The sequence below is a fragment of the Lolium rigidum genome, chromosome 3, assembly GCF_022539505.1.
Source record: "Lolium rigidum isolate FL_2022 chromosome 3, APGP_CSIRO_Lrig_0.1, whole genome shotgun sequence".
NCBI lineage: Eukaryota > Viridiplantae > Streptophyta > Magnoliopsida > Poales > Poaceae > Lolium > Lolium rigidum.
In genome coordinates this window covers 27,467,995-27,486,361 of record NC_061510.1, presented here as the reverse complement: position 1 = coordinate 27,486,361, position 18,367 = coordinate 27,467,995, and the positions used below count along the sequence as shown (strand labels likewise).

The following is an 18,367-nucleotide window of genomic DNA, read 5'->3' as shown; positions in this document are numbered from 1 at the left end:
AGCGGAGGTGGCGAAAAGGCCGGCGAGGGAGACAACCGCCACGATGGTGCCCGACTCAGAAGAGATTTGCCGCCGAGACGGCAAGCAAATCGAGCGGCGGCGGAGAGGTGGGAGGCGCTGGAGGGGAGGCGCGACGAGATAAACGGCGGGAACCAACCGTTGTGGATGTGGTCGCCAACAGGTGGAAGCCCGCCTCGCTTTTCGTTGGGTCCTGCGTGCCCGGAGCATCCCCTGTGGACCGGGAACGAGCTCGAAGCGTCGGACACCGTATTGGACCGCGTCGGACGGAAGGAAGCTTTGGGGCGCGTCTGGGAACGAATAATTATCTGCCGCACCCTAAAACCTTTATAAGGTTGCTTTGGGGGACGGCTGGAGATTCTCTAAGTCAGCCGCACCCTAAAACCTTTATAAGGTTGCTTTGGGGGACGGCTGGAGATTCTCTAAGTCAGCTCAGACAAGAACAGAGACCTGCTCCTGTGCTTTCCAACTTTTGTTTGCACGAATTCCAAAGCAGACGGATGGCTGTGATTAAGGGAGCTAATCCCACCTGGGTTTCCTAAAGAAATAGAAGTGACGTCACAGGAGCACTTCTCTCCCGCAGAAATCCTCCTGCGCCCAGGTCGAGCTCGGCCCGTTAGCCCGCCCCGCCCAGCCCAGCCCCTGGTTGAGGCCACGATCTACCCATACCCAGTCACGATCCGTCCCCTCGCCTGGACGTTCTGCAGCCCGACCGCTCGGTCCGCGCCTCCTCCGCACAGCGTCGACCTCTGCCTCTAACGCCGCTGCCCGGTTCTGCCTCCGCCAGCGCTCATCGCCTGGGCGAGCTTCTTCTCGAGCGGCATCCCGCGAACTGCTGCTCCGACCCGTGAGCTCTCACTTGGGGAGACCTCCACGACCCGCCGCTACGCGCGCGGCCAGCTCCTGCCGCCGTCGCTATCGTACGGGATCCCGCACGACCTCCTCTCCGACGCCTCCGCCGCACGACCGGCGCCCCACGCGACCGTCTACTCGAGCCCCGCCCGGCAACCGTCTACTCGAGCGCTGCACGACCGGCGCCGCGCCGCCCGGCAACCGTCTACTCGAGCGCCGCACGACCGGCGCCCCGCGCGACCATCTACACGAGCGCCGCCCGTCAACTGTTTACTCGAGCGCCGCCCGGCAACCGGCTCCTCCAACACTATCCTCCAACGCCTCCAGTGCTCGAGCAGTGCTCGAGCCGCTGCTCGACCATGTCGTCGGAAAGGTATGCACCTCGAGGGTACAGCATCAGTTATGGGCGTTGTTAGCTAGTCATTCATTCCTGATGCGTAGATCTCCTGGGCTTTCCTCATGAGCCTGGTGTTGTCTACTATATTGACATAGCATGTTCTGTCGAAATTTCACCTGGATCTTCTGATTCGTGTTAGTTCTAGCAATTCCGTGTGCCCATGAATAGATCTACTGGGCATTCCGGAAAATTTTGTGCCAGAAAACCTGTGTGTTTCTAACTGAATAGAATGAAGCACATTTCTAAACTGAGTCAATGATGAACTCTTAAGATCAGTATGACCACTTTGCGAATGACTGTTTTAGTCGCATGATATAGTTTCCATTATTGTCATTTGATGGCATTCTTATTACTGGCAGTGAAGATGAGATGGACGAATGTCATGGTGATGCATTTGGGTGGAATACGTCTGATAGCGAGTGGAATACGTCTGACAGAGAAAATATAGAGGTAAGGCTGTTATGTTCTGAACATGTTAGACCTAGCTACTTATAATGTTTGTCCATTCATGTACTTGGGATAGGAATCATGATGAACTAAATCTAATTAGCAAACTTTTTGTATTGATGATAGGAAAACAGCGATTTGATTGGGCCTCATGATTGTGGAACCATGGATGGCATGTTTAGCAATTTTGGGAAAGAAAATGAAGCGATGGATGAGTACTGGGAAATTGTCCAGATGACATTTGAAAGTGAAGAAGAATGTTACAGTTTCTATAATTCTTATGCTGAAAAGAAAGGGTTCAGCGTCAGGAAGGACATCGTGAGGCGTGAGAAAAAAGTAGGAGATATTTTCTATAGGAGATTTGTTTGCTCTAAGGAAGGGTGTCGTGATCCAGCAAAAAGGGACATCAAGGATCGAAAAAGAAGGGAAAGAGCTGAGACTCGAGAGCATTGTACGGCTGAACTGAGTATTAGACTTGATAAATATCGCGGAGTATGGTTTGTGGACAACTTTCTGGATGACCATAACCACACCTTAACAAGTCCTGATGGAACTCAGTATCTTAGATCACATAGGAGAATGAAGGACTACCAGAAGTCAGAAATAATGATGTATGAATCGAAGGGCATCCGTAAGCATCGGATCATGGATGTCTTTGAGTGCACTCATGGAGATAAAGTTGGTTTCATCAAGAAGGACATATACAATTTCTCATCTAGGTACAAGAGGTCGAGAATTGAGGATGGTGATGCAAATGCTACACTAAAGGTCTTGAAGGATAGACGGGATAAGGATCCAGAATTTTTTTTTGATTACGAAGTTGACAGTGAAGGCCGTCTAAAAACCCTGTTTTGGTGTGATGGGCAGTCCCGGATGGATTACCAATCATTTGGTGATGTTGTCGTATTCGACAGTACTTACCGGATGAACAGGTACAAGATGCCTTTTGTTCCATTTGTGGGACTGAACCACCATCGCCAGACCGTTGTATTTGGATGTGGCATTGTGTCAGATGAGAAGGTAAGCACATATAAGTGGTTGCTTCGCACCTTTTTGAGGGCAATGTGCCAGAAAAAACCAAAGTCTATTATTACAGACAGTGACAATGCAATGATAAAAGCAATCCGTCAGATACTTCCTGGAACAGATCATCGTGTGTGTTCGTGGCACATTGAGAAGAATATGAAGAAACATCTTCACTTCTCATACCTCAGGTTATTTAGGTCATTTATATATGAGGTTTGCCCACCTGATGTCTTTGAGGAGAAGTGGAGCGCTTTCGTTCAGAAGTACCAAACAAACAGGAACAAGGAGTGGCTGAACAGAATGTACAAAAAGAGGAGGTTGTGGGCTGCCGCGTTTTTATGCGGCAAGTATTTCATGGGCATGAGAACTAACCAGCGAAGTGAGAGTTTAAATTCACGGCTGCACGTGCATCTTGATGGTTTCATGTCGTTGTATGATTTGGTACAACACTATGAAATTTGTGTTTCGGAGATGCGCCGTAGAGAGTCAGAGTTGGATACTATAGCATCACAATCATGGCCTGTAGCTGTTACAGATTGCCGCGAAATTGAGAAGGCTGCTGCACATGTCTTCACGTTTGCAAATTTTGAGCTAGTTCAAGAACAGCTACATCTGGTAAGCATGTTTGATGTTGGTGAGGTGATTTTGGATGGCAGCCGTACAAGGTACAGGTTGATTTCAAACGTCATACCTGGGCGAGAGTTCTCTGTTGACTACACATGTCTTGGATCTGATTCTGACATCAAATGCAACTGCCGAAAGATTGAGCGTGATGGCATACCTTGCAAGCATATTTTTCTTGTGTTAAAACATGCTGGGATGACGGAGATACCCAAGTGTTGTGTGTTGCAGCGTGTGTCGAAAAATGCGAAAGCTGGCCTTCCTTCAGTTAGAAAAAGTGACTTGCATGTTTGGACAAAGAAGCAATCACGCTATCATGAGTTGAGATCACTAGGGTCTGAGCTATTTGACTTGGCATCCGGTAGTGATGATGCCTTTGTGGAGGTGAAGGACTATCTTGTTGGTCAGATTTCGAGGCATAAAAGTTCTTCCAAACCAGCCAATGATGCCCCAGCGCATGCTGGTGAAGGCAGTCGAAGGGAAGGTGCTCCCAAGACTCGAGGTTCGGTCCTAGATCCCAAATGTGTAGTGACCAAGGGTGCACCTAAAGGGAGAATTAAGTCATTTGATGAACCACCAAAACCGAGACTATGCAGTGGATGCCGCGAACCTGGCCATGACATTCGTAAGTGTCCTGAGGCACAACCAAAGTAAGTTGATGCTACATGCTGGGTTAAATTGTTTAGGGATTTGTATGCAATTTTTTTTTTGTATAACAAGAGCAATTGTGTTGCTTCGCAGGTAATTGTATAGGTTCTATGGATTCAGCGTTGAAGTGGCTTTAGCATAAACTTGCAGGTACTGTCATGAATGTCTAAGGACAAAGTTAAGCAACCCTTGGCCCCAGCTAGAAGGTCGCTGAAATCTTTGTGTATTTTTCCGGTGACTGTCATCTTTTTTCCAGGCCATGCACAAGACTGACTTATTCACGGTGAGTTGCAATGTGTTACGGGAGAGAGAATGATTCACGGCCTTGAAGGACATGAATCTCACGCCCCACAGTCTGTACACTGAAAAGAGCAGCTACCATGAGGATCTGCGTATATTTTGAGGATCTGTGTTGTTATGTAAATCTATTTGCTGCAAAATTGCGGATGATTCTCTTTGATTCTGAAATATGAAAATTCGGTATTGATCAATACATGGTATTTGACGCGGGTAGAAAAGTCATTGGGCTATTTTTTTTTTTTTTTGCGAGAAATCCACCGATCTATTAATAATCATCAACAGTAGTACAAATAGCCCAAAAAGTAAAAGAAATTACAAATTGGTACTCGGACCACCTAGCGACGACTACAGACACTAGCACGAGCCGAAGGCGCGCCGCTATCCTCGCCCCTCCATCGCCGGAGTCAGGCAAAGATCCTCTGTGCTGTTTGATCTTTCTCCTTGATTCACAGTGGCATAGGCAATGGCCTTTTGCTTTATTCTTCAGATCCGACGAGGTATCCCTTGCGTCTAAATCCCCTTCCGATCCGACGAGTTTTGGTTCAAAAAGTCTGTCTTACTCGTTTGGATACTCTTCAGCCAAATGCCCCATTTAGTGAATTTGTGGGTACTTATTTCATTAATTATGCTTGGAATAAACTCTTTAACAACCGCTCAGAACTTGTGGGCCAAACAAAGCCTTCAGGTGCATCGATCTAGTAACAGGGTCGAGCTGACCGGACCTGTAGTGCAAAACACGTAATAAGTTGCTGGGATTATGCAACAGAATCACAACAATCCTTATCCGGTAACAGATTTACATGAGATTATTTAAAAACGCAACAGAATCACAACAATCCTTATCCGGTAACAGCATCACACGAGATTGAAGTAAAAACAAACGTCCGATGATTTCTTCTCGTTAAATAGCAGCTCCGAGTCATGCGCCCTCGCAACCACTCTGCCTCCTCCCAGCGAACTCGTCGTGCACACCGTCTTTGTCGATCTACCCAGTCTGACGACCTCGACGCATCAAGCTCCCATCTTTCCTGAAGCAAACTCCCATATTTCCCAAACTGCGCCGTAAGGACTCGCTGATATCCGACCCTCTTCTGAAGTTCATTTTCATCCCTGCACAAAAAAATCATCGTTGTATCTTTTGTATGTAATGGATACAAAAATTGATTCGCATCACGGCACAAAAGACTCTGATCCGGTAGGTGAAATTCTTAAGATTGTGCAAGACCAACAAGGTACTCTAAATCATATGGACAATAAGCTGGACGAAGCTTTGAGGCGAATCTCTACGTTGGAGAGCATAGTTCGGTCATTTTCAAAACATGAGGTAAGATCACTTCTGCCTAAAACTACAATTTTTTGCAGTTGAGTTGAAAGACAAAAGCTTAGGAATATGCAGTCGCATAGTTCAGTAATTGTATTCTTTTGTGAAAAATCGAACCTGTGATTGCTGATTACTGTATCACTAAAAAACCGGGCTTTCCTTATGCTTGCTAGCATGCATAAACATTTATAGCAGCACCCAGAACTAGATCATATGTAGTGATATAGCTGGTTATATTACACAATGCAACCTGAATCACTGGATCTTATTCATAGGGACACAATAATTTCTATATGCTAACGTAGTACCTTTATAACAGTTGTGATTTTGGACTAGATTATATAGTGATTCTGTAACTAGAAAAATTTCGAGGGTAAAAAGACAAATGTTCCAGGTGGGGGATGTGAGTCCAAAAAATGACCTGATCATGTCTCTTCATGCTGGAACCCATGGCTAGGAATGTATGGTTTACACGGAATCAATAGATGGCCTGCATCAATAGAGATGTTCTCCACACAGAACCTGTTACTATAAAGTACCTAAGCACAGCATTCACCTAGATCATGCCCTACAGTAATGTCAACCAGAAAAGTATGTTCTGAAGTTTTGATGTATTGTGATAATGATAAAACATATCCATTTTTCTATTGCAACGAAGGATCATCTAAACATTTTGTACTACTACTGACTTGTTTGAATTTATTATGTTACTAATTGCGATCTATCTCAGGGTCATGGCATAGATCAAAACATTACTGATCTGACCGGAGAACAATATAAGTCAAATGATAAAATACGTTCGTCCAGCAAAGAAAATGAATCAGCTGATTCACTGGAAAACTCTTCTGATTGCCGAAGTATTACCCGCTCTGCATTCGAAAAAAGGGAAACCAAAGGATCTTCTAAATTTGTTAAAGAAGAATGTAGAGATGGACTGGACAATTCTTCCAAGTGTCAAGATATCCACACCTCCAAAGCAACAGCAAGAGTTAGACTAAGGAAGGTGAACCCTAAACTAAGATCACCTATGCTGAAACTAAAATTAAATACACATCTACGGAAAAACAGAGGTAATTAATGTCCGAAGATGTATTTCCTACACATGTGTTATTTTAATCCAATCTGACATGAAACAATTATAAAACTTGCAGGACTTACTGCAGAAGAAGCGGTTTGTGTACGATATGTGCAACACTATTGCAGCGCCAGTCCGACTATCAAACTTGTGCACATAGGTGCTTACAATACTTGGGTGGCTGCAAAAGATTTGAAATGTTTGACCTATGATAAAAGGACAGACGGCGGTACCAAGTGGCTGGACGATCACGTGGGTTATGTTTCTTCTAATGGTTAGCATAATATACTGACGAGTAGATGAATAATTGTCTCTTAATGGTGCAGGTCATGGAAGCATACTCAAAGTTGATAATGCATCGGCGTGCTTCTAAAGTAAATGCCAAACAGTTCATTGTCTGGAGCGTGCAACACTGCAGCATTATGGCCACTATCACTGGCCTTAACCTACCAGCGAATACGCCTGAGCTGGCTGAAATTCTAATGGAGTACGAACGGGTATGGTGTTTTTGATTTATTTATGGTTCATAATGTATGCAAGTTTGATATAACCTAAGAAACACGACTTCAATCTAAACAGTTTTTTCTACATGCAGGTCTACTTTCCCATGATAGTGAAACGAGGGAGGGTAAAGCATTGGATATTGCTTGTGAAGAACAACCATAGGAAAATGTTCCAAGTACTGGACTCGCTATGGGATCTTAGCACGTATAGAACCCAAATTGATAAAATGGTGAGGTATTCTAACCATGGTTTAAAATAGTATTACTTATGCATGATGATTTCTGTAGCGAAAACCTTAACATGCTAACAGAGATTTTACTGAGGTGCAGATTATGGGGATCAACTCTATCCTAATTGAGAATAGGCCTGAGGACAATGTTTTGAATTGGGAAGTCATCCAGGAGGAAGACATGCCTAAACAACAAGACGGGTAAGTTCTAGGAGATCTCATATTCTAGTATTACCTGCACACGGATTCAGTTTCATTACCAATCACTTTATGTATTGTCTGAAGGTGTTCCTGTGGGTTATATGTACTGAGGTTCATTGAGTATTGGAATGGATATTACTTGCCAGAAGGATTTGGAGAGGTTAGCATATTTAATACCAGTGGATGAATAATTTTTTGCAATTTGATGTACAAAATATTAATGCACTTATAATTTTTTTTCCAGTCTGCTGTTCACGCCTTCCGTCTACGTGCTCTTGTTGAGTTGCTCCTAGATGATCTCAACGACAACGATGACGTGAAAGCAGAAATCCGAAGTCTGATACAGATGTGAAGCTGCCTGTCCTATGATATTCAGTTCCTATATAGTACGAAATAAATTTACGCTAGTTGAATATGGTAGTGTTATTTCTGTATTAATTCAGAGAACAATGCTTGTTGCGATACACAAAACTATTGCTACCTGTCTTGTCATATTCATTTTGTATCCTGTCTGAAATACATGGATGGTACTTGACTATTCTGGTGCTATTGTTGTCAAAGTTGCAAAGACTAAGCAACCTAGTGTGAAAACTAAGGACATTGCTTTCCCGAGATAACAGGAAAAATATTTAGCGAACTCAGCAAATCAGCTGCTGAAAGATAATTTTGAGGATAGAGGATAACATGAATCCACATTTAGTACCTGTTCCATTTTCTGTAGCAACTTCATCGCAGCAGTTATGATGTGATGTAGCTTCGTCTTTTCTTTCCAATCCTGTAACAATTAGAAAATAGTCAAGAAAATTGACACCGTCTCGATCCAGCCCAATTCACCTTGTGTTTTTTTTCTTTTACCTCAAAACAAGTCGATCCTGGGCCGCAACCTCCCCCCAGCACAAGCCCTCTGCCACCTCTTCCCTCGCTGTTGGCGATGAGAAATGCGAAATTCGACCTCCAATTAGAATCGTATAAATCAAACAGACGGACCTGCCAGGATCTTGGTATAGAGAGAGGGAGGAAAATAGAGTACCGTGGCGTAGCAGAGAACGGGGATGTGAGCCGCTCATGTACCCCATTCGACCAGGTCCTCCTCCACAAACTCCTCCCCGTCACCTTACTCCTCGTCTTCCTCATACTCATCATCCTCGGGTTGCGCGAGGCTGGGGCTAGAGAGCACAGCGGCTGCAGGGCAGGTCAGCGCGTGAAGCAGTGAGGAAGATGGTGGCGCGAGGCGGCGGAGTCGCCGGGGAGATAGACGGGATGTGAGAGATGAGTGGGCGAGTGGGTGTGGGGCGTGCGGTGGTTCTTACCTCATTTTTGTAACGGGTGGTTTCTGAGCTATCGTGGTAGGAGTCTATGGAACGTGCGCATCTAGAACTTTGAGTTTCTTTTTTGAGTTATTTTTTAACCAAAATGTGAACCGTTCGGATTTAGATGTACCAGCTGTTTTCATATTCTAAACTAGGCCAACATTTAAGGAAGAATGGCTTTACCAATAAGGCCATCTACACATTTTGGACATGTTTTCCTCGTGCCGCATCTTTGGAACGTCGCTTCTCAGTCGCGTCCCCCAAACATAATTTAAGATTTTTAAAAATTAAGCGAAAATAGTTGAATTCATTCAAACTTTCTATATATTACATAGATTCAAACGAAATTCGATGAAATTTAAACCTAAACCCTAATCTAGTAGTACTTGCGGCTAGGCCTGGAATTAAAACTCGAAACTCGCGAGCTAAACGAGTAACTCGTGACTCGACTCGTCTCGGCACCTTCCTACCACGAGGTGACCCTGAAACACACAATAAATTGGGGCAACACAAGTAGTACATGGTATTCCATGCCGCCATTCACAAGTGTGCCAAATATTGCCCCAATCCAAGGTGGTTTGCTATTTTTTGGCCAAGTTTGCGTCGTTTTGCCCCGAAAACCCTTGTTTCGGCACCTTCCTACCACGAGGTGACCCTGAAACACACAATAAATTGGGGCAACACAAGGAGTACATGGTGTTCCATACCGCCATTCACAAGTGTGCCAAATATTGCCCCAATACAAGGTGGTTTGCTATTTTTTGGCCAAGTTTGCGTCGTTTTGCCCCGAAAACCCTTGTTTCGGCACCTTCCTACCACGAGGTGACCCTGAAACACACAATAAATTGGGGCAACAAAAGGAGTACATGGTGTGCCATACCGCCATTCACAAGTGTGCCAAATATTGCCCCAATCCAAGGTGGTTTGCTATTTTTTGGCCAAGTTTGCGTCGTTTTGCCCCGAAAACCCTTGTTTCGGCACCTTCCTACCACGAGGTGACCCTGAAACACACAATAAATTGGGGCAACATAAGTAATAGATGGTGTGCCATGCCGCCATTCACAAGTGTGCCAAATATTGCCCCAATACAAGGTGGTTTGCTATTTTTTGGCCAAGTTTGCGTCGTTTTGCCCCGAAAACCCTTGTTTCGGCACCTTCCTACCACGAGGTGACCCTGAAACACACAATAAATTGGGGCAACAAAAGGAGTACATGGTGTGCCATACCGCCATTCACAAGTGTGCCAAATATTGCCCCAATCCAAGGTGGTTTGCTATTTTTTGGCCAAGTTTGCGTCGTTTTGCCCCGAAAACCCTTGTTTCGGCACCTTCCTACCACGAGGTGACCCTGAAACACACAATAAATTGGGGCAACACAAGGAGTAGATGGTGTGCCATGCCGCCATTCACAAGTGTGCCAAATATTGCCCCAATCCAAGGTGGTTTGCTATTTTTTGGCCAAGTTTGCGTCGTTTTGCCCCGAAAACCCTTGTTTCGGCACCTTCCTACCACGAGGTGACCCTGAAACACACAATAAATTGGGGCAACATAAGGAATAGATGGTGTGCCATGCCGCCATTCACAAGTGTGCCAAATATTGCCCCAATCCAAGGTGGTTTGCTACTTTTTGGCCAAGTTTGCGTCGTTTTGCCCCGAAAACCCTTGTTTCGGCACCTTCCTACCACGAGGTGACCTCGAAACACACAATAAATTGGGGCAACAAAAGGAGTACATGGTGTGCCATACCGCCATTCACAAGTGTGCCAAATATTGCCCCAATCCAAGGTGGTTTGCTATTTTTTGGCCAAGTTTGCGTCGTTTTGCCCCGAAAACCCTTGTTTCGGCACCTTCCTACCACGAGGTGACCCTGAAACACACAAAAAATTGGGGCAACACAAGGAGTACATGGTGTGCCATACCGCCATTCACAAGTGTGCCAAATATTGCCCCAATCCGAGGTGGTTTGCTATTTTTTGGCCAAGTTTGCGTCGTTTTGCCCCGAAAACCCTTGTTTCGGCACCTTCCTACCACGAGGTGACCCTGAAACACACAATAAATTGGGGCAACACAAGTAGTACATGGTATTCCATGCCGCCATTCACAAGTGTGCCAAATATTGCCCCAATCCAAGGTGGTTTGCTATTTTTTGGCCAAGTTTGCGTCGTTTTGCCCCGAAAACCCTTGTTTCGGCACCTTCCTACCACGAGGTGACCCTGAAACACACAATAAATTGGGGCAACACAAGGAGTACATGGTGTTCCATACCGCCATTCACAAGTGTGCCAAATATTGCCCCAATCCAAGGTGGTTTGCTATTTTTTTGCCAAGTTTGCGTCGTTTTGCCCCGAAAACCCTTGTTTCGGCACCTTCCTACCACGAGGTGACCCTGAAACACACAATAAATTGGGGCAACACAAGTAGTACATGGTATTCCATGCCGCCATTCACAAGTGTGCCAAATATTGCCCCAATCCAAGGTGGTTTGCTACTTTTTGGCCAAGTTTGCGTCGTTTTGCCCCGAAAACCCTTGTTTCGGCACCTTCCTACCACGAGGTGACCCTGAAACACACAATAAATTGGGGCAACACAAGGAGTACATGGTGTGCCATACCGCCATTCACAAGTGTGCCAAATATTGCCCCAATCCAAGGTGGTTTGCTATTTTTTGGCCAAGTTTGCGTCGTTTTGCCCCGAAAACCCTTGTTTCGGCACCTTCCTACCACGAGGTGACCCTGAAACACACAATAAATTGGGGCAACATAAGGAGTACATGGTGTGCCATGCCGCCATTCACAAGTGTGCCAAATATTGCCCCAATCCAAGGTGGTTTGCTATTTTTTGGCCAAGTTTGCGTCGTTTTGCCCCGAAAACCCTTGTTTCGGCACCTTCCTACCACGAGGTGACCCTGAAACACACAATAAATTGGGGCAACACAAGGAGTACATGGTGTTCCATACCGCCATTCACAAGTGTGCCAAATATTGCCCCAATCCAAGGTGGTTTGCTACTTTTTGGCCAAGTTTGCGTCGTTTTGCCCCGAAAACCCTTGTTTCGGCACCTTTCTACCCATGACTAACAATTATTCTAAACATACAAAGATTGTTGATATAAAATTAACATCAATATTTTAATATGAATCCAACGATATTAAATATGTACAGTATAATCAAGATTTTGCTGCTCAATTATTTTTGTGAAAGTTCGTCTTGAAATGCATGCATGCCTTGTTTCCTTATTTTTTATTTTTTCCAACTACTGTTGGGAGTTCGTGTTGGTAATGTTTATCCTGAGAGGAACGGTAGCCACGCTTTGGACGGGGATCCGAAATTTATTCAAGTTGTTAGCTACTGTGACTGAGTTAGTTAGCTAGCTGCTTGCGTACACCTTTCTTTTTTTGAAAGGGGCACATACGACGTCGGAACATACACACCAATCTGATCATACAAGCACGGTGGAACATACAAATCAATTTGATCATGGCGTCTCTTTGATCATACAGGGAGAGCTCCTACCCCGTTTCAAAAAAATAAAAGATCAATCTGATTATACAGGCAGAGACCAAAGTAAGAACAGGTAATGATCCCTGTTCCTTCTAGATGATGCCTTGCATGATGTCTCCTTTGTCTTATCAGCTGATCTGGTGTATTTTTCCTGTTTCTTTTCATTCGGTGGAATGTCCCATGTTCCTCTCTATTTTCTGTCGCTACACCTGACTCAAAACACATCAGGCTTAGATCGTATCCTACAAATCCAAATATAGTGAGGCATTACCAATCTACTAACTCACAAATCCAACCTTGCGCAGAGATGGGAGATAAAGAAATACCTTGCTCACCAAAGAAGTGGTATGACCTCACATCCAAATTAAATCCTATCCAACGCCGCAAACTGGAAGAGTGGGGAATAGGCTCTTACCTGAGAGCAAAACACATGATAATGCGTCCAGGGTTATTGTTGTTCATGATAACAGCATTCGATCCTGCTCGGAAAGTGTTCAGAATAGGAACAGAAGATATAACACTTTCAGGTGAAGATGTTGAAGCAATTACTGGACTCAAGAACCGCGGTGAAACTTTTAATCAAGCAAAGTTTGACACATCAAGGGAGGTCCCCTCAAAGTTTCTCAACCCCAGGACAAATACGATACTAATTGATGATCTCATCAGAGCCATTGAGACAGATGGCACAGCTGATGATGATTTTATTAGAAGGGTGCTTTTAGTACTTCTTGGTACATTGCTAATGCCAGTTTCAACTTCTTCTGTGCCAAGAGATTACTATGCAATTGTAGATGATCTACGCCGAGCACAGAACATGAATTGGATTTCTTTGACACTGCCATTTCTGATTTCCAATCTAGTAAAGAAGAAAACAGTAAAAGGCCAAACGAGTTGGCCAGAAGGGAACTTAGCTCTTCTGCAGGTATAACATAATGCTACTTCTATTGGTTAGATAAATATATACAAGATATTTAGTAACGATTTTTTCCTATTTTTCATAATCATGTAGTTCTGCTATTGGGCAAAGGTCCGTCCAGCCATTGGTTTGGAAAAATATAACTTCTCTACATACCCACTTATGACGAACTGGGATGAAAGTACTGCCTGTAAGAGAGATGCTTATGACTCTGATTATGGCTACGGTAATGGAAAGGTAAACCAAATTGTAACATTGTTTTTTTATCACACGTGTTTTTACATATTTTTGTGTGTTCAACTGATAATGGTACACTACTTCTTCATGCAGATTGTCAATGAAATCATTGCATGCCGTGAAAAAAACAACGGCGTAGGTTCAGGTGGAAGTACAAAGAGAGACAATCCCAGCACAAAACAAATCTGCAATGTTCTTGATGACATGAACAAAAAGATATGTGACATGCAGAAACAAGTCGCTCTCATACCTGAAGTGATGAAACAAGTCGCTCTCATACCTGATGTGATGAAATGCGTACAGGTATCAACCTTGTCGCCTTCTTCTTTTCCTTCACGATTTGATAAAATGGTACTTGCTCAATTTCTACTCCCCTTGCAGGATATCCTTAATCGTCTGGAGAAAAAGGATGCCAATCAAACGAGGGACGAAGCAAATAGCAAACAAGAGGATGATCATACAGTAAGCAATCCAGATCTAAATGGCTTTAGTAATTCTGGAGCACACGATGACTACCAACCAACAGCCGCCAGAAAATCAGACTCTACCTCCGACACTACTAGTGGTAGCTCAGCAGCAGCACGTGTAGAGACCGTGGTTCATACTGTGGCGCATGGAGTAAGAAAATCCAAAAGAAATCGAAAGACACCAATGAAGCTTAAGTCTCCGATGATGTTAGAGAAGAACCATCCAAGACACGCGAAAAAAGACCATCCAGAAGTTTCTAAACGCCCAAAAGATCAGTCATGGAGTGGTAATTTTCACTCTTACCTATTCTTTTTTGGTGTTACATTAACTGATTCAAGAGGGCGCTAGTCTAAAGTATATTTCATATGCAGCTTCCCTATTCAATACTCAAAGTGCCATAACTTCTGAGCACATAGAAGCGGCCGTGGAGTATGTCGTCTCAATGACAAAAGCTGTTGCGGAAAAAACCGTGGTGTTCCAGAGTGAAACAACTACTTTAACGGGACAAGTTCTGAAATGCTTCACACCAAGAGACACTTCATTTATGTCTGAAATGGTAATTATCGATAAAACCTCTGTCCATCATATACGATGTATATATTTTTCAACTTAATAGTAGAACCAGGCTTCTCACATAAGAATCATGTATCAGGTCATCAATGCATACGCGGAACTCATGTCCACTCCCGTAAGTCATGACCAGACACCTCGCATCGGTGCTAATACACTAGTGTTCTGCACACACAGAACCGAATGGCTGACAAAAAATCTACAGCCTCAACCCAACCCAAGTCCGGCAGTAATTAAAAAAAAAAAGGCCAATGTGAAAAGCTATTTTGATTATGAAAAGGTAAATATGTGTTCGGACGTAAAATGGTATGATACATCAACCCATACATCTCATGACTAAGCTTTTTGTTACATTCATATAACTCTTGCAGGTACATTTCGTCATTAACATAGATAAGGTGCACTGGATTCTTGCTACGATGGATACAAAGCAACAGGACATTCAGATTCTTGATTCTCTGTTCATGTTTAATGCGTCTAAGAAAAAAATCAAGTTGCTGGTATAATTTTCTATCTATGCACATTAATACATAAGTTTTGAATAAAACCCCCTAGTGAGGCAAAAGTAAATGCATCAATCTCGTGCAAATATACAGCTTCAGGGAATAGAGGCAGAAGTCTGCATTGCAAGGAAACATGGCAGTCCCCATTTACCCGATGTGACTAAGTGGCCAATCACAGAAATACGTAATATTCCGAAGCAACATGATGGGTGAGTCTACAACATTATGTTTACTAAAAGTTTACTTGTATCACAGTTTTACTAATTTAAAAACAAACTATTTTCTATAACAGGTACTCGTGTGGAAAATTTGTATTGTGGTACATGGAAAACTGGGATCGTACACAAATGAAAATTGATTTTTCGCAGGTTTGTCCACAGAAATAAACCATGAAATTTTGTATTCAATATTAAATAAACCTATTAGTTACAACTTCTATGCGAACTGATTGTTGCCCTTTCCTGCAGGCGGATATATATAAATCCAACGGCAAGATGCTCGCGGAGTTAATTTTCTCCCACCTAAACCAGAAGAACAGAGTGAAGGCAACAGTTTCTAAACTTATGCACACAAACTAAGATAGCTGCTTAAGTGCATATCTAAATTAGAAGACCAGCATATGGTTTTGTTCCAGCTCTTTCAACCTCTAAGTTATGGCATTTGTTAGAGAAGACAATGGCACGGGTTTATATCCTCAAGTTTGCAGCAGCACACAAGCCACACAGCAATTGTTTACATGATCTGGAGAATCAACTATCATAAATAAATTTCTATCCTCTTATTCAGGTCTTTTGGTTGCATGGCTGCTAACGCTTCTGTTTGACCATAAGCATTTTTATATCAAGCTCCGATATGATGCAATCATACCGGTGAAGCTGTTCTGGTAGTATGGCTAGTTCAATTGGGTTCAGTGTATGTGTTAATGATGCTTAGCTTGTTTCAAAATTACTGTATAAGGATCCCACGAATAAATTCCCATGAATGTCTGGAACACATCCCCAGCATATGATCTACTCCAGTGTATAAGGATCGGGAATTAGGCGTTAAGGTGGAACAGATCGAATCGAGCAGACGGTACAGACGGAACCTGGTTCCTGAGTAAGCGAATCACTCACCAGGGGACGGTGTTGGTCTTGGGGTCGATGATCTATTGATCTTGCCGGGGACGCGCTTGTTGAGGTCCCTGATCAGGATCTCCACGAGCGGGCGGGTCATCACAGAGGCCTTGTCGCCCCTTCCCCAGGCTCGCCACCACGGACAACCCCCCCGAAGCCGATGAGAGGGCGCACACCGCCAGCCCGCCCTCGCGGCGTTGATGGGCGCTCCCATCGCGGGGAACGGGCGAGCGCCGCGGGCCGCGGCCGCCTCCATGGCTGCTGCCCCAGCGGGTTTGTCGAGTACGGAAAGGAGGGCGGTGGAAGTGTCTTGGGGAGGAGGACGAGGAGCCGGGCGGGCTGGTTGCGCGGGGCGGCGTCGATGGGCGACGGCAGGGGTGGGTGCGGCGCCCTCGCCCAAAGCTGCGGGCGCGGCAGCCTCTGGAGGTCGCCGGCGTGGTTGCGCGGCGGATAGTCCAAACGGCGGCGCCGGCCTCCTCGTGACATGAACGGGAAACTGTCCGAAGGGAACCGCAGGGCCAACGGGCCGAGATGGGTCTGGGTTTGGACGCAAGGGTATTCGCGCTGGAGTTTAGGGTGACGTCACTTTCACAAATCAGGGGGATTAGCGCCCTTAATCGTGGCCATCTGCTTGCTTCGGAATTCGTGCAAAGAAAGTTCTGGGAAAGCATTGGAGCACTCGCCATGCTTTTAACAACGGCACACCCAATGAAGAGACAACCGTGATCTTCGACTGAAGTGCAGAAAACACATGATGTTGTACAGCAGCCAACTTCTTTGAAGTGGATCAACAATACATGCTCTCACACGCACAAACAGCCACATCGCGAGTTTGCACATTAGTGGTGCCCAAGAGCTCCAGATCATCTTAGCCATGTCGAAGGAAGTGGTCGCAGCAAAGTGCGCTCGATAAACCAACTAGGCCGAGAAAATACCATTCGATTCCCATGACCAAGTCCAATTATGTGCCAATTCAGGAACAATATGAAAATCTTTAACTTCCTCCCATAAGGAACCTGCCTCAATGAAAGCCTGAATCATCAAGTGTTTTTTGATATCGTCGATCCACGAGTTGTTGACGACCGCCTCCGCAACTGTTCTTCTGGCTTTGGTGAGGGCAGGGATATTTAGAAAAATATCAGGCGCAATGTCCTCCACGCATTTTCCATTTAATCATTTGTCTTTTTTCGATAATGATTTAACCATTTGTCAGTTCAGAAGAAAACTCTTCCTCCACTACCAACGGCTACCTTTGCAGTAGCATTAAAAATTTGACGATCAAGCTCGTTACGTGGGTAGGCTAGAGAGTTCCATGGTTTTAAATCACCAGCTCATAGGTTCCATACCCACTTAACACGTAAGGCGGTATGCATGAATTCCAGATTCAAAATCCACAATCCTCCATTTTGCTTGGGTTGGCACACTGTCTGCCAATTGACAAGGCAGTGCCCGCCTTTGGCCGCATCAGTTCCTTTCCAAAGGAAAGATCTTCTGATCTTATCAATGGCTCGAAAAACCCATGGCGGTAGATGTGAAGACATCCAATCAAAGATGTCGATTTCACTAAGTATAGATTGGACAGAATAGAATTTACCAACTCTAGTTTACCAGCAGAGGTTAGGAATTTTTTTTTCGAGGTGGACGGGGCAAAACACCCCACCGCTTGTTATATTACCATAAAATGGCCAAGAAGCCAGTCTGAATGTACATATAGAGAAACATGTGGGGGAGGGAAGAGAAACACAAACATCCTACACACGCGAGAGGATGAAGGATCGCAGCGCATCGAGGGGCGCCCGATCAGTGAGGCGGAGGCGCTAACGCCAGAGGGCAAGGTCATCACACACCCTTCGCAGAGTCGAGCTCGGGGAGTGCATAACCCCGTTGAAGACGAGGTCGTTGCAGGACTTCCAAATGGACCACAGAATCGCCGCAATCCAAATCTGCCAAACGGCAGCCTGAGTGGGGGGAGGTGCCGGCAAGTCCCACACGAAGAAGCCCCCATCCGAGATTGGGACATCCAGGCAGGCCCAAGTCATCGCAGCAGGGTGGTAGTCGAAGAACAAGTGCCTACCCGTATCAGGGGAGACGCATGCATCACACGTGTCGG

At 44.8% G+C, this 18,367-nt stretch overlaps 1 protein-coding gene and 1 long non-coding RNA gene across 8 annotated transcripts; one reads left to right on the top strand and one right to left on the bottom strand.

Moving 5' to 3' along the window:
* The first annotated feature begins 1,079 nt into the window (after positions 1 to 1,079).
* Positions 1,080 to 16,155, top strand: LOC124701342 (protein FAR1-RELATED SEQUENCE 5-like). 6 transcript variants are annotated; one of them, XM_047233401.1, is made up of 11 exons: positions 12,362 to 12,521; positions 12,754 to 13,370; positions 13,458 to 13,601; positions 13,695 to 13,904; positions 13,983 to 14,355; positions 14,441 to 14,625; positions 14,722 to 14,919; positions 15,011 to 15,139; positions 15,236 to 15,351; positions 15,435 to 15,510; positions 15,610 to 16,155. In XM_047233401.1, exons 2-11 carry the CDS (start codon positions 12,756 to 12,758, stop codon positions 15,718 to 15,720), a joined length of 2,157 nt encoding a protein of 718 aa, XP_047089357.1. In that variant the 5' UTR covers positions 12,362 to 12,521; positions 12,754 to 12,755; the 3' UTR covers positions 15,721 to 16,155. The 6 variants fall into 6 exon arrangements, 5 of the variants coding, with proteins under 5 accessions (XP_047089356.1, XP_047089354.1, XP_047089355.1 ...); XM_047233402.1 differs by having other exon boundaries at positions 12,362 to 13,370; XR_007001991.1 differs by lacking the exons at positions 12,362 to 12,521; positions 12,754 to 13,370; positions 13,458 to 13,601; ... (6 more) ...; positions 15,435 to 15,510; positions 15,610 to 16,155 and adding exons at positions 1,080 to 1,243; positions 1,627 to 1,717; positions 1,841 to 4,011; positions 4,103 to 4,159; positions 4,266 to 4,514.
* On the bottom strand, positions 12,384 to 16,418 carry LOC124701343. 2 transcript variants are annotated; one of them, XR_007001992.1, is made up of 3 exons: positions 16,258 to 16,418; positions 12,775 to 13,997; positions 12,384 to 12,690 (listed from the first exon to the last, which is right to left on the bottom strand). It is a non-coding gene; the product is annotated as an uncharacterized LOC124701343 (long non-coding RNA). The 2 variants fall into 2 exon arrangements; XR_007001993.1 differs by having other exon boundaries at positions 12,384 to 12,657.
* Positions 16,419 to 18,367: the final 1,949 nt, after the last annotated feature.

What these genes read in the sequence shown, in the direction of transcription:
- LOC124701342 (XM_047233398.1), top strand. An exon ending in CTGACAGAGAAAATATAGAG is followed by an intron (nt 1,718 to 1,840) that starts GTAAGGCTGTTA and finishes TATTGATGATAG; the next exon opens with GAAAACAGCGATTTGATTGG. An exon ending in TGTCCTGAGGCACAACCAAA is followed by an intron (nt 4,012 to 13,694) that starts GTAAGTTGATGC and finishes TTCTTCATGCAG; the next exon opens with ATTGTCAATGAAATCATTGC.